The sequence below is a fragment of the Myotis brandtii genome, unplaced genomic scaffold (assembly GCF_000412655.1).
Source record: "Myotis brandtii unplaced genomic scaffold, ASM41265v1 scaffold633, whole genome shotgun sequence".
Taxonomy (NCBI): Eukaryota; Metazoa; Chordata; class Mammalia; order Chiroptera; family Vespertilionidae; genus Myotis; species Myotis brandtii.
Window position 1 is genome coordinate 879,113 of NW_005370423.1, and position 22,685 is coordinate 901,797.

At 36.9% G+C, this 22,685-nt stretch overlaps 1 protein-coding gene across 7 annotated transcripts in view; it reads right to left on the reverse strand.

Moving 5' to 3' along the window:
• Positions 1-2,690: 2,690 nt before the first annotated feature.
• CHD9 (chromodomain helicase DNA binding protein 9) overlaps positions 2,691-22,685 on the reverse strand; it is a 128,717-nt gene continuing 108,722 nt past the window's right edge. For 6 of the 7 annotated variants that reach the window (XM_014528417.1, XM_014528421.1, XM_014528416.1 and 3 more), the window contains 10 exons: positions 21,380-21,582; positions 17,979-18,884; positions 16,854-17,017; positions 15,819-16,091; positions 14,940-15,108; positions 12,791-12,930; positions 12,264-12,485; positions 8,469-8,597; positions 7,808-7,912; positions 2,691-6,192 (listed from right to left, as the gene is read on the reverse strand). In XM_014528417.1, the coding sequence (XP_014383903.1) occupies positions 5,317-6,192; positions 7,808-7,912; positions 8,469-8,597; positions 12,264-12,485; positions 12,791-12,930; positions 14,940-15,108; positions 15,819-16,091; positions 16,854-17,017; positions 17,979-18,884; positions 21,380-21,582 (3,187 nt within the window). In that variant the 3' untranslated portion in view covers positions 2,691-5,316. The remainder of the gene's footprint in view (positions 6,193-7,807; positions 7,913-8,468; positions 8,598-12,263; positions 12,486-12,790; positions 12,931-14,939; positions 15,109-15,818; positions 16,092-16,853; positions 17,018-17,978; positions 18,885-21,379; positions 21,583-22,685) is intronic. The other variant, XM_014528418.1, reaches the window with a different exon arrangement.

Below are 22,685 nucleotides of genomic sequence, written 5' to 3' on the forward strand. Positions count from 1 at the left end.
CCCAGGTGCACGAAATTCTGCACTGGGGGTGGGGGTGGGGGGAGGGTGGCTCAGCCCACAGTCCGGGAGCCCTTGGGGATGTCTGATGGCTTAGGCCAAGCGGACCTAAGCTGTCCGTCAGACATCCTTAGCACTGCCACAGAGGCGGGAGAGGCTCCAGCCTGCCCTGCGCTCGCCAGCCTTGAGCCCGGCTTCTGGCTGAGCAGTGTTCCCTCTGTGGGAGCACACTGACTACCAGGGGACAGCTTCTGTGTTGAGCGTCTGCCCCCTGGTGGTCAGTGTCCATCATAGCGACCGGTCGTTCCGCCATTCGGTTGATTTGTGTATTAGGCTTTTATTATATAAGATGTTGTACAATGTCAATTATATATCAATTAAAACTCAATATTGGTCATTAAGAGGTTTGGTTCTTGGCAATTATACAATCACACACTCACTCATTCATTTAGCCAAAGTCTGCCATCTATCCATCTGTTCAAATATTCAACAAATGTTTAGTCTGTGTCTACTATATGTCAAGTACTGTGAAAAGCACTGAGTGTACAGTCATGAATAAGACAAGCATGGTCTCTGCCCTCAGAGCTTATGATCCCATGGGTAAAGCAGACCTAGAACAAGTAATTGTCAGGTGTAAATACTAGTAAAAAAAATTCAGGGAGCTATACGAGTGTGTCACAAGAGACCTTAAACCTCTGTGGTGTGTGTGTTTAGGGGCTCAATAATTTGGTCCTAAATAAATTATACTTCATCTATATGTTAGAATAAGAAAATCCTTAAAAATGTTTTGGAAGATTCTTTAATGACATGGAAAGAGAATCATGGTATAGTAAATGAAAAAAAAAAGGTTACAAAATGGTATGTACAGTATAACTCCATTATTATTATTATATAATGTGTATCTGCAAAGAAAAATGACCCAACAGTTAACAATTATCTGAGTGTACAGCATTAAGGGGGAGGGGGGTGTTTACTTTGTGCTTTCCCTACTTCCCTTCCCCTCCCCCAGATTTTCTGTAATACACACATCTTGCTTTTCACTAAGAAAAAGAATTTAAAAATTCATCAAGATGTTATTTTTGCCTAATAATTTGGCAAATGTTATTTCAAAGGACAATACACAGTATTGGTAAGGATTTGGGGTAAATCAACATTCACAAAATGTACCCTGCTAATGGTAGTATCATTTGCTACTAACGGCATCATTATAAACTCGGCAAAACAAAATCCTTAAAAACACAGGAAGTATTTTCACTTCTAGGGATTAAGAAAATCATTAGGGATAAATGCAAAAAAATGCATATATAAACCCAAATGTCTATTTTTAAGTACATGGTTAAATAAGTTACTACATCAGTATGAGCCAATACTAAATTATTAATATTAAAAATCACATTGCAGGATACTCATTGACATAGGTCAGTATTATCAAGGGCAGAAGAGTAAATATTATGCCCCATATAATACTGATTTAATATGAAAATGTATTAGTTTCCTAGGGCTACCAGGACATATGCCCACAAACTGGGTGGCTTAAAACAGAAACTTAGTCTCTCACAGTTATGGAGGCTAGCTGGCAGGGTGGCTGCTTCTGGAGGCTCCGGAAGAGGATCTGTTCCACGCCTCTCCCAGCATCTGGTGGTTGCTGGCAAGCCTGGGTGTTCCTTGGCTTGTAGCCGCATCACTCCAATCTCTTTTGGTTGTCTCATAACCTTCGTCACTGTGAGTCTCTGTGTGTCTTCTCTTAGGAGAATGCCAGTCACTGGATTAAGGGCCCATCCTAATCTATCATGATAGCATCTTAACTAATTACATCTCTCAAGACTATTTTCAAAGAAGGTCACGTTCTGAGGTTTTTCGTTGACATTAATTTTTGTAGGGCACCAATCAGCCCACTACATGTATAGAACATACATATAAAAAAGACTGACAATCTATACCCACAGTATTTTTATCCCAGGTCGGGTTTAATGAATGACATAAATATTTTTCTGTTTTCCTGCACTTAAAAATAAATAGCTTATGTACTGTAGTTACATTTATGTAGGGCTTAAGGTCTCAATTTATTGTATAAGGTGAAGATTACCTGTAGTCATATTTCACTCTTTTCCCTCCTAGAGCTCACAAAATACAGAACACATAAGTGTATAGTGTATCTTCTCTCAAAAACATCCAACAGGGCCACTTCTTCCTCCAGCATCGGAGTGGATTACTGGTCTTCTGGGTGAGCACTAGATGAAGTAGTTGGCTTGTGTTTACATGCTATATTGTACGAAAAAAGAAAAAGAGGTTTTCTAAGCATACAAGTATAGTTGAAAGTGTTCAAGTTAAATGAGTGTATCATGAGATTCCACTGCTGAATTTTTTCATCTTTACAAAAAACACTACCAACAACGGCAATAAATTGAGAGTCATAAGACTACATAAAAAATAATTACTGATTTCCAAATGAACCCCTTTACAAGGTTAGGTATATCTGAGTCCTTCTGGATTAAAGGTCCAGGGGAAGAAAACTTAAGGAAATAATAATGTTGTGGATATAATTATTGCCAAATTCTGTCCTTTAAAAATTCTTCCCAAGTATACTTTCTTTTTAAAGATTTAGGATTGTGGTTGCTTTCATAACTTTGAAGATAAATGAGCTATATAAAATTCAATCAAAAAAAGTCTTGTCATGTACAGAGGCTGACATCGTGGGTAGTCAAAGAATATGTTTAATAAAAAATAATTAAACTTCCATTTGCTCTATAGAACATCATAGAAAGTAATTTAATAAATTACAAATGACTTTTTAAGACGTTTGCTCAACTACAGAAAGCAAATTCAGACTACACAAAACACAACTGGTAAATATTGCAAATGTCCAAAAGAAAAGTTGGACTAAGACTTGTATCATGAAACCTGAAACAAGGACTATAAATACAAGGCAATAACAGCTATAATTCTTTTAGTAACTACCAACACATACTTGGATATTCTTTCAACGGCAACTTTAGTATTATGTAATTCTACTGATATTTTTCCTTATAACCCTTAACTCTCTACAACCATATTTGCATGTTTGTTTGTTTTTTAAAAAACCTGATAGCTGGATAACTTTCCCCCAATCAATAATAAATAGAAGTGTCTCAAAACCCAAGAGAATGTTTAAAGTTAATATCAGCCTTAATATTTTTAAAACTGCAATTACCTTACTACATAGAAAGGGAATCACTAAGATGTTAACCAAATTCACTTGAGCATTAATTAGGAAAATACTTTATCTCATAAATTTGATATAAATTAGATTTTAGTGACAAGATCTAGGGCTTTCCCCCCCCTTTTTCTTATCTTTCTTTCTTTTTTTTAATTGGGGAAAAGAATAAAGATCATGTGGGTAGAAGTAGAGTGAGGGAAGGGAGCTATGGATGGTGATGAAATACTCCATCGGCAACCTAAGTGTACTGTGTTTGAAAAACTTTGGCTATCTCAAAGGTGTACTCTGGTTAAACAAAAGTGCAATACTGCAAAGGGAAGTGACTAAATGTATAATATATCGTTTTCATGATGAAAAATTACTGCCCACTTCTCCTGGAGGGGCAATTAGAGTGACTATTGCTAAGACATTGCATAAAGGACTAGCAATTCAAAGTACTACTTTGGAAAAATACAAAGATCAATACCATCCCAATGGAACTTCCATAACTTTTGTAAGTACATATAACACTGTCTCTCTAATAAGGGGCTAGTTATTTTACATACAGAAACAATTTACTGTTAAATGTCTTGTAAAATCCAATATAATTGCTTAATTCATGACAAAGCAATAGATTTCTATCATCAAAACATACCGAAAGTTTTTTTTCCAGTGAAAGTGGAGTACATTTTCCACCCTAACTGTATCCCCTTGCAAACTTTATCACTGACTTATTCAAGTACCAGAAGAATGCTAACATTTATCTCTCCTTAGGATATAAGTGGTATTTTACATCCAATTCAGTTGTTTTATATGTATTTGCAGATAAACCTGGACCTCTACCTTGTCAGAATAATAGCAGCTTTAGAAGGAGAAATTGTATCACAAATCAAGTATCAGACAAATTTTACACGGTAAATAAAGGGCTCTAAGAAACTGAGCAGAAGCCTTGGGCTTCATTTTGTGGTTTACAGGTATAGCGCGTGTATTTTTTTGAGATTATTCAAAGTGCATTTTCAAAATGGGCGACTCAGTATATTTAATATAAACTGAACACCCAACACTGATTCTGGGCAACATTTTGTCTGCTTACACCTAGAAGAAACTCAAGATGAATTTAGACTGTTTGCATATGTTATCTGTTCATTTTGAAATATTACCATAACATAAAACACAACTAGGAATCTACACAAATAAAGCAAACGAACAATCCTTTTACATGAAGTATGCTGTGCTGAAAGTTCTTTTCAGTGGCATTTCATGAGTTTGCCTTTTCAGAACCCTGGGAAGCAGACATTACTCATCTGAGATATAATTATTTCTAATGGGAGGCCAGACTTTGTGAAGTTAAAACTAAGTATGTCTAGAGGGTGCCAAAGTCACATGACACAGGATTATTTTATGACTTGACTTTACTAATATCAGAGTTAAGTTCAGCGAAAAGCAAGTCATATTTCTTGCCAGATTAACATGATATAGAGGATGTGTTTAAAAAACCCCTGAAAACAAGTATAGAATTAGAAACGAATGTAAACTTCCTAAACTAACTCAGCTGAGGTAACAGGTAGCCAGTTAAATTGGCTGATTGGGAAACTTATTTCTTTTTCCAAACACACTTGTACCTGAATTGGAAACATCAGCAGTGCATCAAAACACTAGAGCATTTTCATGTAATTAAAGCAATGAATGGTGATGTAGATTCTACAGCTTTCATGACATTCATTAGCTGCCCAAATTATTGCTGAGTTTTGATCTGTAAATTATAGGTGTCAAGGAGGCTGTAAAACTATATTCAAATTAAATCAGTAATATGCATAAAGTATTCTGTGTTCACTGCAAATATATTAAATATACAACTCTTACTGAGCATAATTTTCATAAAATTAACCCCCAACAAAATTATAATGCCTTTTGTTGTAATTTTACACCTTTATGTAGTTGATAGTACATACGAGTTCAAAAACTTATGAACCTTAAGAAATATTACATGCAAAATGTCTCTGATAGCAGTTTGCACTTCTAAACAAATAACTGAAATGTTCGGTCAGTAAGTTATGGATGCACTCCACACTGGGGTATTTACAATGAATGATTAAAGAAAAAAAAATCCAAAACAAGTTCATAATTTAAGCATCGTCTAGGAATCAGTCTTCGTTACTAGAATCTGAGTCCTCGGATGACGACGAGGTACTGTCAGATCCAGAGGAAGCATCGGCTTTCTCTGAACCCTCATCTGTGCTGTTTTCATTGAGAGGACTCGGCTCGGTTCCCCCTTTGTCTTCCTGATCGCTAACTCTGGATTCTTCTTCCTTTACTTCCACAGACTTAGACGAGCCTAAGTCACTGCTCTTGCTTTTCTGTACATCAAAAGTATTGGACTGGGACAAAGCTGGAATATGAAGATTAAGGCCTGGAGTGAGAAGCCCTGGATAGAGTATATTAGATAGTAGCAGTGGGTTAAGAGCTAGGGAGTTGGCAGCTGCAGCTGCATTTAATGCAGCAGTAGAGGATGTTGAAGGAGAACTTGACACAGAGTTTTCTCCACCATTCTCTGAATTTTGGCTCTCTGTCCTTTCTTTTTTTCCTTCTAGCTCCTTACAGTCATTTCCCTTTTTCTCTTCTGTTCCAGATTCTGCAGGCTTTGTCAAGAGTCCGCCCATGCCCAACAGATTTGGTAATCCAGGCATTCCTGACAGCAGCATGGGGAACATGGCGGCCACGTTTTTAGCTTCTCCTCCAGAAGAAAGGCCGGCAGGCATTCCCATCAGCCCTGCGGTTACTTGCAGTGACTGCAAGTTTTGTAGGTTTTGTTGTAAGGCCTGAAGAGTTGTGAGATCCATACCTGGAAGTAATCCATTGGCTAACAAAGGACTGCCTGCAACACTGGTGGCATTGGCAGCCGCCGCCGCGGCTGTGGCCTTCGCAATTCCACTTTTAGGCCGTCTCCCTCGCCTGCTTACTTCCTCTCTCACAACAGGGCCAGTGAGAATACGTTCGTACATACTTTCTGGAAGAAATCCCTGAAAAAGAAAATCATTAATAACAGCTATATTAAAATCAATAGCTATTATCTTGTGATACAAGTAACCTATTAAAAATAGATAATTATTAATAAACTTTGTATGCATAGCAAAATCAATCATGCAAGAGATCCCCTAATTTCTTACTATTTTTAGTGGTTTGAAACAGCTCTTCCACCTCTCATTTATCATAAGAGAGCATAGAGGCTTCTAGCTTTCCTCTATATGGGGACACATTCATTTGTAGAATAATTCCAGAAAATGGAAAGTCCAAAGAAATTGTTTCTTGAGGGTTACTCCCTACACCCTTACATGCTTTATGTCAGGAACTGTTCTGGAAGACTAAAGAAGTGCCCTTCTTCTAATCTGGAATAACAATAAGGAAAGGACAGAGGAAGTGAGTGGGAGGTTAAGGTTAAAGAGATGCTTCATATGATTTTTTTTTACTATCTCTTTGGGAATTAGGGGCACAGCAAAGCTGAAAAGGATACTCAACAGGGGGAAAATCCCTTGGCTCAAAACTGCAGCAGCACCTGCAGACTGGGAAGCGTCAAGTCCAGGACAATGCTGAATAATCTATACTACTTTCTTATTATTCTCCCTGACTTTCTCGGACTCAAAAATCCTAGAAGTTTTAGGAGTTTAGTAGCTCCAGACCAGCATTGTCCAACAGAAAGATAATTTAAGTTACATAAGCAATTTTAAATTTTCTAGTAGCAACATTAAAAGGCAAAATAGAAATAGGTGACATTAGTTTTAATATAATCTATTTAACATAATATAAGCAAAATATCAGTTTAATATGTAATCTGTGAGAATTATGAGATTTCTTTTTTCTAAACCAAGTCTTCAAAATCCAAAGCCAGTGTTTTACTCTTACAACACATTTTAATTCAGACTCGTCATATTTCAAATGCTCCATAGCCACACGGGCCTAGAGGCTACCATCTGTGACGGTTCAGTTCTAGACAATGGTTTGAAGTCATCTCATGGGATTGTTTTTAAATTTTGTCTTGAATGGAACAACTTATTTGTCCTCTTTATATAAGCACTAGGCTCCACAGCAGAAAACAAGACAACAAAAGTATGCAAAGAAAAAGAACATCGCATCTGCAACTCCACCATTCAGAGAGAGCCACTGCAAATGTTTCAGGATGTGTGCTTCCATTTTTCTTTTGTACATAAATACAAATTCTACAATTCTCCCCACCTCCTTTTCTAAAATAAAATGGAATCACACTAAACATAGTTGTATAACCTGTACTTTTCGTTTGGACACCTACAGAAATAATAGCTATTATTCACTCAGCACTGACCTCATGGTTAGGCCTGGCTATTCCAAGAGATGAACTACTATCTCATTTAACAGACTGTGAACTTTCTCTGCCTTCTCATTAGATGTGCCTCTAAGATACAATTTTTCAAATATTTGCATGGTTTTCTAACATATGGGTAAACTATTAGCATATTCCCAATTTTATAATACTGTATTATGACTTTTATGTAGTTCTTTCCCCACATCTGTGATTATTCTTTGTGGCATTGTTCAGAGATATAATTAAATGGCATCTAACTTTTTAAATGATATCTGACTTAGTGTTTATGAAATACTCACAGATTGTTTAACAACATCTCCCCATTCAGGAGCGACTCCATATTCTGAATTTTCTTTCAGGAATCTACACAAATCTTTCAGAGGAGGAGCAAATGCACCTCCAACCTGTAAACAAAAGGACTCACAGTGATAAATATTATAAATCTGTCATGGATGTGAAGAGAGAGTTGTCCCGTTTCATCATGGCTTCTCCACCTTTGCACTACAGACATTTTGGAATTGTGGTGTGAAGGGTGGTCCTGTGTACTGTACACAGTTAATCAGCATCCTCAGCCTCTACCCACTAGAGGTCAACAGCATCCTCCCACTGCCCTCTCCCGCTACCGCCCCAACACCCACCTCACTACTCTTGAGTGGCTATCAAAAATGTTTCCAGACATCACCAAGTATCCTGGAGGACAAAACCGCCCCCTGTGGAGAACCACTGCCGTGGATGTAGTGTTCTGGGCAGTGCCAATGCTCAGGCACAGCTAGTAAAGTGCTGTCTTTATTCATTCAACAGCTTAACCAAAGATATAAAATTATAGTCCACGCCGTTCCCCACAAATCTGCTAGGTTTAACCCATTTCCAGACCTGTTAGAGAATACTGCATAATGAACAGTGTTTTAGAGATCGCTTAAATATTGAATCCATAGAAAAGAACAGCAAAGATATAAATACCTTTCTGGCATTTCTTCTGTTAATCAGCTGGACACGTTCTTCCCCAGTGAGACTGTTGACGTCTAGTTTATTGGGGTTTCTACAGCGATGCCTTTTTTGTTTGGGCCTCCCTTCATGGAGCTGCATTCTCTACAACAAAAGACGCAGAAAGAGCCTTAAAATCTTCACTTGTGCAAACAGTACAATGAGCTGATTAAAGTAATTTAATCTGGTAATAATGAAGATATGTCATTTATTGTAACATATCTTACAGGTTGTATCTTCAATATTTCATATAGGAGAATTTACCCATTAGTTAAACTCTAAAAATATGTAACCTTTAAATATTCTTATATTTAATATAACAATATTAAATACGACTTTAAAAATTATTGCACGAATCTTTTCCTCCAGTGATAAATTTAAACATTATTCTAGGCCATCATAAGGATAATGCATCATGATCATTCTGGATGAGAATAGGCTCCCAACATAAAGACATTGCTAGTTCCTTCTTTAATGCCTTCAAAGACCACTGTGTCCCTAGAGCACTGCTTAAAGAAGTTACCAATAATGCTGGGACAGCTTCCTCTAAATTGTAGAGTTCTTCACTTCTTTTCCTGGCAAATTTCACCCGAAACATCAGATTTTCTCTGGGCTCTGACTCAATTTGTATGTGTGCCAGGTGGGCTAGTGGCTTTCATTTCTCGTCATCTCACCGACAGACTTTCTTATCTCTTCTCATATAATTGTCACAATACTCAAAGACATTACTCTTATTTTACAAATGAGACTTCAGGCTCAGAGTTCATCTCCCTCAAGGTCCTGCAGCCTGTGAGTGGCAATATCTTGCAATAACAACTTTTTTGGAGACCCTTTCCCCCTTCCCACGTGGGAGTCCGTTCTGTGGGACTCTTTCCCCCTTCTCCCATAAGGGAGTCTGTACTTGTTCTTCAAAAAATCTCCACCTTTGCTATAAAAAAACAAAACAACTCTTTCCATCAAACCATGCTGCTTAGTTTTGCAACTGTCAACAAAACAGAGCTGGATGTTTATAGCTCCTTCCAACCAATCAGAACACTTAAAGGCACTAATGCTCAAACTCTTCAGCGTGGCATACCAATCCCATCACAGCCAGAATCTAATTCAACCTTTTCATCCAGTTACTATTCCCCCACAAATTCAGAATATCAAACTGGTCATTATTTTATGTATATGCCTTACATTCCTATCCTCATTTAACTCTCTTCATAATTGTTTTATAATGCCTAGAATATGCTCCTCTGTAATAACATGGTCAAATGCCCAGTAATTCGTTTATGATCCATCAGTGACATGTCAACTCTATTTTCCTTCTGTCTTTCCCCAGATACTTTACACTGCCTATACAGAGTAATCATTCTTTTATCTGCTTCCCTGGCATTTTATACATACCCCTGTTACAGTATACACACACCATGTTATAATTAGTTAGCTATAGATAGATCACAATAGCACATGTGATCATTAAATATTTAAAGTATCCTAGGAAAGTTAAACTAGTTATTATTTCATATACTTTATTGTAATAAAAGCTGCTTTTAAAAGTGTTAAAATCTTAACAAAATTATACAAAACATTATAATATAAAGTTAATTTGCAGTGAAAAATAATAAATGGATACAAGTTTAAACAATTAATAAAGATTCCTTTGCCGCAATAAGAGAAAGGTATAAGAATCTTTTAAAATAGCAACCAGCACACAATAGTTTTAATAAAAATTTACTGACAATACATATTATTTTGTAACCTGTAAAGTTATAGCGCTAAACTAACAATTCTCATTATTTTTTTAATTGAAATGTTCATTCCATGACTGCTCACCAGATTAGTGAAAACCCCTCTCCTCAGAATTTTAAGAGCTTTATTTGGCCTTTTGCTTAAAATCAAAAGCAATTAAATGAAAGCTCAAGAATTTGTGGTATCCTTTGAGAAAAACTAGAGATCTGACAGAAATTCAACAACTAAGACCGAGGGCCTCTGTTCCAGACTAGTAGGTCATTTCATGGTGACAGTAATAGAAATGTAAAATTCTGAACTAAATATATATTACAGATACAAATACATTAAAATATGCATTACAGACACAGCCCCATTCTAGGCACTGGAGCTTTTATACTTCCTTTTCATTAAACAAAAAAACAAGGTAATTAATTTTCTTTTTCTTAATGAAATAATCACTGTGCATATAGACCTCAGATTTTCATTTCTTAATCACTGACTCAATAAATATATACAGGGAGCCAGATACTCTTCTATGTATCAGGTATGATGTGCTAAGTGCTCAGGATACAAAGGTGAATAGGACACAGTCCTTAAGAAGCTCACAGGGTAGTAGAGAGACTCAATGGCTTATCCATTTACTATTCATAATGGAGGCAGATGGAGCAGGCCTGCTAGGGTCACTGTATGAAGGATATGCTTTACTCTTTTTCTTAATAAAGTACAGAGAAATGTCAAGGGGATGGGCACAAAATTTGGTACATCAGTATCTGTAAGTAACATATTGCAAAATGGAAGAATAGGTTTCTATGAGTGAGAAGAGCCAAATGCTCATAAGGTAGTGAGTAGTACAGAGAAATGTCAAGGGGGATGGGCACAAAATTTGGTACATCAGTATCTGTAAGTAACATATTGCAAAATGAAATAATAGGTTTCTATGAGTGAGAAGAGCCAAATGCTCATAAGGTGGTGAGTAGTATTTCAGGGATATGGAAAAGGAAATGAAATATAACGATTCGGCCCTAGCCAGTTTGGCTCAGTGGACAGAGCATCGGCCTGCAGACTGAAGGGTCCTGGGTTTGATTCTGGTCAAGGGCACATGCCCAGGTTGCGGGCAAATAAAAAAAGAAATATAATGATTTTCATCTTTGATTAACGTAACTAATTGTGCATCTGGAGAGACACAGCTGTATCCTTATAACTTGAAGAAGAGCTTAAGACTAGTAGTTTATTCATTTATTTTTTATTAAATCTTTATGTTGAAAGTATTACATATATCCTTTTTCTTCCATTGACCCCTTGTAGCCCGCCCAAAAGTACTAGTTTAGATACTGAATTTAAGACTTATTAGTTATGAGGCCTTAGACAATGTACTTGAAATTTCTTTTTTTTAAAATATATTTTATTGTGTGTTTTTTTTTTTGACAGAGAGGAAGGGAGATGGATAGAGAGTTAGAAACATCGATCAGCTGCCTCCTGCACATCTCCTACTGGGAATGTGCCCGCAACCAAGGTACATGCCCTTGACCGGAATCGAACCTGGGACCTTTCAGTCCGCAGGCCTACGCTCTATCCACTGAGCCAAACCGGTTTTGGCATTGAAATTTCTTTATCTATAAAATAGTCATAACAATGCCATTTTGATCAAGTTGTGTTAAATGATATAATACATGTTAAGTGCTAAGTGTAAAGACAAGCACAGCTAAATCTCAATAAATGTCAGCAATGACCATTATTATTATTTTAAAACAAGCCCCTTGTGGGAAAGGACGGGAAGTTTTATGTCTCTACAGCCTGTACTGAGTCTAGCAGTACTCTGTGTTATCAAAGGTGATTTTTCTTGTTAAATACTTGTGGAACGCAGAATGGAAAAATGAAAAATGACACTGGATTGTATCATGGGGAAGGTCGTAATTATTTCTTTCTGTGAATTTTCCTCTAAGTCTTGGGCAGAATACATATTTAATATAAGTGGGTGAGAATTTAAGCTTCATCATTATAGGTTTGGTAAATCATAGAAATAACATATACCAAGATTTGTAAAGGATCACCTACAGGAATAAAAGCTCCTAAATCTTCCACATAACCTGGGTGCTCCTTAAGCCATTTTTCCAAATCCTTTCTCTTCGGTGCATCATCACCAGCAAGTCTTGTTCCATCTTTCAGGTGAATGACTGGGACTGGACTTTCTGTGTCAGGAATGCCTTGAGGCTGAGGATAGGACAGTGCTGGGTTTATCCCTGGAGTAATTTGGGAGGTGGTTAAGCCCAAAGTAACCTGGAGAAAACACCAAATGAAAATGTTATTTCCATGCTTATTATTCTAATTTTGTTCTAATAAAAGATTTCCTTTTGAACAATAAAAAAATAAGTTGTTTAAACGTCTGCAAAATCTTTCAAATTTAAGATTTTCATGAATCTTGGCCAGTGTGAAATTCTACTGAGATACAATCTAAAACTATGTAGTGTACTTCTAATTTCCTAATTATTAGTCTACAAAACATTCACAAAACAGTAATATATGTTTCTTTGGTTGAATTTTGCCCTCAAGGATCATTAGTTTTTAAGTATATTTTTACTTACATGATTGGGTGGTTTATTTTTGTTAAAAAAGAGGATGTCAACACCTTCTACATTCTTCCTCCTTCCCCGCCTTTTTTTGACTATAGGCTGGTTGTCTAATATAACTCCATTGGCACCAGCAGCAGATTGATTGGAAGTACCTAATCAAATTTAAAATGAAAAATAGTGATAAAAATCTTGTTCTTAAATTTATTAAAAGCTATCACTTTTTTAAATACATGGAAGTGTTAGTTCTAGTTTATATGTCCTAAATCAAGCAATTTTTATGACTAAAAACACCAACAATTTGTCATTTAAAAATTTGGAGAATTGTAATTTGAGGCCTCTTTTAACCTTTGATTTATTTACTAATATTCCCCCCCCTCCAGATATTCACTTATCTTCTTGTACTTCCCCTTTTAGAGGTAGAAGCATGCCTTTCTTGTGTACAAGATAAACCTTTCCCTTTTCTTTGAATCCATTTATTCCTACTTTTGCGAGCAGCTTGTTTTATAACTTATCTTTGCTTCCTTGTGCCAAAATGTCTTGTTCTACATTAAATTCTTCTAAACTTAAAAACATGGCCTAACTCAAAAAAATGAAAAATGAACAACTTCTGCCTTTTTTACAACTTTTAAAATGTTTAAAAGGTTTGTCTCTATTGTGTTCCTCTTTATTGCAATGAACTCATTCCTGAATTTCCCATAGTCCATTCTGCCCCAGCCTACTTAAGGTATTTTCTTAAACATCACCACTAACTGTTTAGTTACAAAATTAAACTGACCTTTCTCATTGCTTATTTCATTAGGCACTTGATCAAATAAAAAATGTTTGAAAGACATATAAATGAAACAGTTCCATGCATTCAGTCATTCCAATAAGTAAATATTTATCAAATACCTACATACAAGGTACTATGATAGTTCAAAGAAGAGTAAGAACGCAGTTCCTTTCCTTAAAGAGTATTATAGAACCTAGAGCACTCTTACTAAGAGAAAATATAATTAAGGACCAGATCTTTGTTTTAAATGGTTCACAGTGTGAAATATATTTTCAATCATTCAGGGAGAATTTTTTGAGCAAGTCCTGTGAATCCCTGAAATTAGCATACCCTCTGGCTGACTGTACAACCGTATAAAAGTTACCTATCTTCCTACTTCTCAGTTTCAAAAAAGTGCCAAAATTCAAATCATACAGTAACAAATAACTAACTGCAACGATTAAACATCATTTTTGCATATAAATGCTTTCATTATGCCCACACAGTAAATTTTATTATAATCAGATTAACAAATTATTATCCAATTCAAATTAAGGATTTGAAAATTCTTTCACTATAGTATATTTTAACTGTAATAAACTTTCTTAATTTAATGTACCACTTTAAAAAATACTATTCTGTTTTATAAGAACTTCTCAGGGCCTCCTATTCTAATGTAAATGAAATGTCTTATATTAACCCCCATTCCTGCATGAACACTAACACCAATACCTCCCCAGCTCAGCTTTTTTTTTTTTAAATATATTTTTATTGATTTCAGAGAGGAAGACAGAGGGAGAGATAGAAACATTGGTGATGAGAGAGAATCATTGATCAGCTGCCTCCTGCACGCCCCTAACTGGGGATCGAGCCTGTAACCTGGGAATGTGCCCTATCCACGGAGCCAAACCAGCTAGGGCCCCAGCTCAGTTTTTTATGTTGCCCATAACCAAGATTCACCTTCCTAAGTAGGCTCTGATCTTACACAAATCTCTCTCCAATAACAATCTTGTTCCTGCACGTGTCCCATGAGAATAAAAGACCATTCTTTCAGGGATGAGACATGTTATTCCTGTATCTTGTGGCTACCTTCACTATACTGTTGCTATAATCTTTCCAAAGCTTCTCACTTTAACTTCCTCTACCAAACACCATTCACGAGTGACTTAAGTGTTTTTCTTTAAATTTATAATTTATTCTCATGTTGAAATACTATCTGAACTCTTATCTGAATAAAGTTACTTGATAAAATGATATTTTCACCCAAATATATAAGCTCCCAAAACTACATTGGCCTCTATGCTTTAACACTGAAGGACAAGTGATTTTTTATTATGAGAGCAGATAAAAGAGGCTTTGGAAATGAGAGGAAATACTTCATGCTAAGGCGGTTACTACCAGGATATTCACCTGACACGGGCGTACACTTTGCAACACTGGCAAGGCTGGTCTCGGATGCACCTTGGAGCTCCCGCAGCCGAGGGAGGTGCTGCTGCTGGCCCAGCCCACAGTCTTCAGTGTCGGGTGGCCTTTTCTGAGCAAATCCTTGCTTCTGAAATGTCAGCTTCAAACCACCTTCCTAGGAAACAATCACCATTATTAAGTAAGGAACAATTTACATAATCTCATTGCAGGATTCCTAGAGAAATGTTTTACTTAGAAAAAGTGAAGTAACCCTGAAATATTAAGTTATCTCTCTTTTGCTCATAAATCAATTGAAGAAAACATTAAATCAATGTCTATCTGAAGTGGAAAAAAAAAATCCAGGCACTATACACACTGTTATGAGCAAAACAAAGTTTTTCACATGACCAATATACACTGTTACTTTCAGCTATGGACATACATCTCTATATACGTTATTCAAATGACATTTTAGAGAGTGTAAGACACTGAGTAGTAAATTTTGCTTCAAAAACCACATAGAAAAAAATGAAAGGTTACTGAAAACAGGGCATGCTAAATGTTTAAAACAGAAAGTGCACTGACATACCATTGAAAGATTATATAGAAGAACCGAAACATTAGAAACTGTCAGACTGTTTAAGAAAGCATCTTGATCAGCAGAAGGACTATTTTCAGAAGTATAGGTAGAGAAACATATTTAATGATGATCCCTCTAGTAGAGTATTCAAGTTTAATAACCTGGATATCAAAAGGAAAATAATCCAAATACCAGAAAACAAGTATGTGAAGGAAGTAAGAGTAAGAGCAGGCAGCCATTTGCAGGAAAAGCATGCTGCACACCACAATCGCAACCAGGCCCTAGGGCAATAAAAATACACATACGTCTTTGATTTTCACTGTAAACTCCTTTTCTCGTACATGCTTCTTCACCTTTGACATCTGTGCTGACTGATCATGTTCTTCCTTCACACCGGCACGGGGAGGAGTGGGCACACGGGGCTCGCGAAGCTCTGTGGCTGCGCCAGGGCTGTCCAGCAGCTTTGTGGTATAGAAAGAAGCCACTGTGTTGGCATCATAACTTCTTCTAGCTGAAGGCCACTTCCCTTTCAGAACTGTTTGACAAATACTGTCCAACCGGTTAATCATCACACGATCCTGGAAGAGCATACCATATCCAAGTTTAATTTTAATAATTAGGCCAGACCTTTGAATACCAAATGGCTCCAAGCCTTGCTGCATCTAATGCTAACAACAGATGTGTATTTGGTATGCATATTCTCAGACACATATCACAATTCTGTATGAAGTTATTCAAACACAAATTCCCACTGGTGAAGTTAAAAAATATATTATAAAGATACTTTTTCTATAGTTTTGTTTTTATAATGACAAAAATAATACAGGTTCCCTGTAAAAATAAATTCAAACAACCCAGAAGTACATAAAAGAGTAGAGAGTTCTCTATTCCTCCATGTCCCAACATCACTTCCAAAGGTAAATAGTCTTGTACTAGACTACTCATATACTGGAAGAATTGTATTAATCCAATCGAAACTCTTGCCACTGAATATACGTACACTTAAATGACCTTTTCCCTTTTTCCCCCTTGGGTCAGAACTTGCTATGATTAATTTCTCCAAGGAGGCTCAGTTGAAAGCACTCATTTAGTAAAGAAGCACTTGAATATTAATTTCTTTATGAACAAAATAATTCATTTTCTTTTACTCTAGACATTCTAAGGTTATATTGAGAAACATACACATTTAAGCAGATCTAATTTATTTAATAGTTGATATTTTTAATGCCAACACTAAAACGTTATCCTACATTTTGAGTGACCTGTTTTTCTACATAATAAAGCAATATAGAAAAATACTAAAAAAGGAGAACTATTTCAACAAGGAAATATTAATTTGCCTTTGGCCAATAGGAAGCTGCCAGCATGTATCCACTGTGTAAGATGTAGGCAGACTCTGGTGTCCCATTGTTCATCTGGAAGCTGTCCTGGGTCTCATCCTGGGTAGTGCTCAGTGATGCAACGCTTTCTTCATCGTAGGCTTTCATGTGAGGGGTACCTCCTGCTAACAACAATTGAAACTGTCTAATCAGACTACAAACTTCAAATCTCATATAATTATTCAGATACATCTGAAAAAGTTAGAAGCAAAAAAATTGTAAAAATAAAAAAGGGAAAATTCAAGTAGAATACAATACTCATCATTTTAAAAATTAGCACAAAAGTAAAATAAATGACACTAAGAAGTTCGAGGACAGAGGGTTAACAGAACATCCTTTAATGCGTAAGAATGACTCTCATTTAACTCTCTAGATCTGTTTCCCCAATACAGGTAAGCAGCAGGTTGATAGCCTATCTCTGGACTGAGAGAACCCTAAGTATCAGATGGGGATACTGTAACTCTCGAGGAAAGGACTGTTGTAAATTGGGCGTGCCCCATGGGCAGCCCTGAAATGTGTGCCTATGCAGCTGCTCTGGGAGATTCCAGCCTCTGTGAGGTATGGAGGCTCTTTAAGCCCTAGTGTCCACTGTGCCCACGTGATGTTAACTCACTTACTTGTAGCCGAACTGGACTGCTGCCAGGGTGCCTGCACAAGAGGACCACTGCCCACTCCTCTGCTGAGAGTTCCTATCCTGCATCTTCCTGAATAGACAGCTGCCAAGTAAGGCCTAGGACATTCTTATTGGTCTGACTGCTTAATCAAAGAATCCTGGTGGCTGTTATAGAACATTATCTTCATTTGTTCACTGATCAACTTGTTCCAGTAAAACTATAATACTAAATTTAAGGCAATCACAAGGAAATAAAATTACTGTGTTAATACCTCTGTTTGACAAACTCACTTGGCAATGCCCTGAAAATTAAAGTAATTCTAGTTTCCTTTTCAATAGTGCTTCTCTAAGAAAATCTGTAGACATAACATGTAAGCTCACAATTTTAAACACCCTTAAGTTATCAAAACCAATTTTTTTCCTTTTCACCTGTAATCCTGTCTTAAAATAGCAACAGCACTTTATGCATATACCTCGCTTTTGGACTTCCTCTTCTTCACTGTCACTTTCTTCTGATGACGATGAAGAGGAGGAGGAGGAGGAGGAAGACGATGAGGATGAAGACGATGCTGAAGAACAAGAGGAGGATGAAGAAGAACTGGAGCCTGAACGAGAGTGGGAACAAGAGGAGGAGGAAGACGAGGAAGACGACGATCTGGAAGAACAGGAGGACCTCTCGGAATCAGAGTCAGAGTCTGAACTAGATGCTGACCCTCTTTTGTGGACGCGCTGTTTGTTAGACGCAGGGTTTGGAGTCAGGGGTTCTGTTCTGGCGGCAACCATGCGTCTATCTGCTTCCCCTTTCCCGCCAGATTTCTGGTCTCCAGCAGCCTGTGGTAAAACACCATTCTTTGGACTTACAGGCTCAGACTTTATTAGTGTCCTGGTTTCCTCAGAAGACATGGATTCCTCTTCCGAAGACTGAGGCTCCTCTTTCAGGTTTTCATTTTTCACTTTCAGGTCCTCTAGAGCAGTACCTTTAGCATCCAGGACCCTAGGTAGAGAGGTCAGAGGAGAAGCAGAAAGTGCTACTTGATATTGCTGTAACAGCAGCGTGGAGGTCCTTGAATGAGCCATCCTATTCTGACTGTAGCTCCTCTGTGCTGCCATAAATGAGAGTTCAGGATCACGAAGGATGTGATAGTCTGTTCGGCTCACCCCGTGTTTAGCGGCTCCAATAAGCAAGTCCCTATCATGAGGGCCACATTCCCACCAGACTGGCAAGTCTGGATTTGGATGGCAAAGCTTCAAGCGTTCACACAATTGCGGATGGCGGAGCGCCTGTTCCCTTACTTTCCTTAGAAGTTCAATGCGATACAAAGTCCTAGAAGCACGTTCTTCTGTGATTGGCTGAATAAAAATATTTGGATCCACCAATTCTACATTAAAACAGAGCAAAGATATTAACCTCAAAAATAGTTTAGTATAGATTTAAAACAAATAATGCAACTTCTAAAATGTACCTCTACCTCACATCACTGTATAGTTTCCATAATTTCTTTTCAAAATGAGAATATAGTTTAAAAAGAAGTACCAAAAGTCATATAACATAAAATATGCGAATACTGGATCTACACAAAGTAAGTAAAACATTATGAATTTTTGGAAGTACGTTAATATAAATAGGAATTTACTTTTAAGAAATTCCTCATGAATCATGTCTTACTATTCTGTGCCTTAATCAAAGAGCAAAACTTAGTTGACCTCACTTATAAATATATAAATTAAAACTGTTAAATGCCCCATAAACAAACGTAAGTCCACATATCCCTAACTACATGAGGAAACTCAGGCAATACAGAGAACTCACCAAAGGCTTTCTTACAATTTGAAGGAAACAAGGGGACATTCGTCAAACACTGTATGAACTACTAGTTTCAGATAATTAATTCAGTTTTAACAGGCTATATTTATTCCTTTTGATGAGGTCATATCTTTGTCAGCAGAGATACTGGCAAAGCAAGGATCTACAGAACTCTCTGATTGGTTTTTGCAACTTTTCTGAAAGTCATTCAAAAAAAAAAGGTAAAAACAAACCACGGACTATGCAAAAATCAATATGGAACAGCAAACAAGAGTGTGGGAGTATCTATTCTACTTCCAAGATCTGAGAAGGTGTACAGTGTCCAACAGGTGCACACATCCTATTCATTAGTAAGTAACTAGGGTTATATAAGAAATAACATTATTTTTTTTTTCACTCAATTTATGCTATGTTTTTAAGCAATTACTAGACTGTTAGGACACAGAAACTTTTTTATTTTTTATATTTTATTGATTTTTTACAGAGAAGAAGGGAGAGGGATAGAGAGTTAGAAACATTGATCAGCTGCCTCCTGCACACCCCCTACTGGGGATGTGCCTGCAACCAAGGTACATGCCCTTGACCGGAATCGAATCTGGGACCCTTCAGTCTGTAGGCCGACGTTCTATCCATTGAGCCAAACCAGTTAGGGCAGGACACGGAAACTTTTTAAGCCGTTTGAACCTAATTATTATTTTTTTAAAATATATTTTACTGATTTTTCACAGAGAGGAAAGGAGAGGGATAGTTAGAAACATTGATGAGAGAGAAACATCGATCAGCTGCCTCCTGCACACCTCCTATTAGAGATGTGCCTGCAACCAAGGTACATGCCCTTGGCCGGAATTGAACCTGGGACCTTTCAGTTCGCAGGCCGACGCTCTATCCACTGAGCCAAACCGGTTAGGGCGAACCTAATTATTTATTAAACAGAACTATTAGGCCTCAGGTGCTGTGAAAAATTCAGAGACATTAAGGGCGCCGTGAACTGAGGAAGTTTGGGAAACTGAGCTAAGTAAATGAAACCTCACTCAAAAGTCTAACAAAAAAGAGCTACCTTTTCAATCATCATTTAGTAACTAACCCTCCCCTGCTCTTTTAAACCTGGAATCAAATGTGGTGAACTTATCGACATAGCTTTACACTGCTGTCGGAATGAAGAAGGTAAAAAGGAAATGAGGCCTCTCCTCTCGGCACCCATCACTAATGGGAGACGAAGCACTATTCATTGTCCAGCTTTTAAAACCCACTCATGGTTACAACAGACCTTGACTCAGACTAACACCTACTCGAATTACCTGTTATTTGGGGAATCAAGTGATTGGCTACTCTATTTAGCGGACTGACAATAAATCTGTTAGGGGGGAAAAAAGGAAACCAAGCCATGGAATTTAAGTCCTTTTATAATACACTTACTATGAAATAGGAGTAGGAAGCCAATGGCTTTAGGAGGCAGAAATCTTACTCAACAAAGAATGAAGACAGCAGCTCACAACATAGCACTACTAAGTGGAACTGCTGACAGCTTCAAAAACCATGAAGTTTACCCTGGAACCGTCCCTTAGATGAGCATCAGCACCTGGGATTAGTTGTCTTTTTTGAAGGCCCTGGGTGATTTCATCTTACTAAAACTCTTTAAAATGTCCTTTGCATGAAGGCCTCATTCCCTGCAAAATAATGCATGTAAATACGCCCTCTAGCATAGTTCCGATCAGTTCCTGTGGGCTAAAATGTAAGTTAGTGCTGTTTACTAAAAGCTATCCTTCATCTGCTACCTCGCCCAATCATAAATCTAATAAAACACTAGCTATTTTCTCAAACACAATGTGCACCTTTATTCTCTTTAGATCTCATTTTAATAGGAAGAAGGAATTGGGGATATTTTGGCATACTTTATTTACAATTCTGGAAAAGTGCTGACTTGTTGAATTAGACAATATTGAAAATTTCTGATTTTATTAACTAATGTCACCCCAATAAATTCAATAAAAAATAATAAAAGAAAATTTCATGTTAATGATTTTGCTTCTTTGACCAAAACAAGGGGAAAGAAAGGAATTTTATACATACCTTCTTTGGAAGGAAGACGGCAAACCCTCCGACACATAGACATGAATGCATACAAATATTTCTCCAAGCTATCGTCAGTTTTCTTATGTAGCCTAGCCATAGCTCTAAATTTTGTCCAATCAAATTGACCTCTGTCAGGATCAAATACCACTCCAAATGTAGACACCACTCTGTAAAAGTCAGCTTCTTCTCTTCTTGTCCATCTATTTTGAATCAGATGGAAGAAAAAGTCATACTGGTTACTGAAATAAACATTTATTAATGCCAAATATAATGACCAGAATAAACACTTAAAACACTGCAAGTACCTAACACTTTAAAGGGTTAAATCCAGGGATATTTTCTTGTAAATACATTTAAAAATACTAGTTGACTCATCCCTCCAACTACGCTTCTTTTCCTTCAGACAATAGTTTTTTGCACGTTTATGTAAGAAAATATGCACAAGATACAAGATTATGTAAGATATGATGACTCTACCTTCAGGAAAAAGATAAAACATTTAAAACATGTTTATTGTATAAGGTAGAAACCAAGACTATTAGGAGAGCACAGGAGAAAGAAGGATCAATTCAGACTTGCATGATGAGATAAAGTATTAAAGAGTGGTATTTAAGTTGGAACAAGCTAAGATTAGCAGGGCATGTAAGAAAGAGGGCACCAAATAAGCAAAGTAGGGAGAAATCTACATTTGGGGGGGGGGGGGGGGGGGGGGGGAGATGGCTCATACTAGGGACAGATTAGGAAATATTCTAAATGCCTGCCTAAAAATAGTCTCTATTCAATAGAGATACTTAAGAGGGTAATATTTAACTCACACAACTGTTGTGTAAATTAGAAAAAGAACATGAGAAAGTCCTTTGAAGAACATTAACAGGTGACCTTTTTTTTCATAGTGATGCATTAAGAAGACTAATGTAATGATGTTGTAAAAACTGTCAGTCTGGGAAACCAATCAAGTCATATGAATCTTGCAAAAGAGTGATAAAAGTAGGAATGGAAAAAAAGGATGAATTAGAAGAGTGCACAGAGAGAAAACAAAACACACCACAGTGCCTATCTTCAAAGAATTTACGACTTAGGCAGACACAGAAAGGGAAAAATAAATGTCATTACAACATCTTAAATTATTATGCAAATGAGTCATTTATTTAAATGAGTGCTATAAGAGTGCAGAAAACAGAGAGAGTACTGTAAGCTGAACTGGTTGAGAAAAAAATCAGTACCATAAAGGCTTGGATATGTATTGAGCTCTGAAGGATGGAGTAGGTATGGACTAGAGAGTACGAAAAAGAGTATTATTACA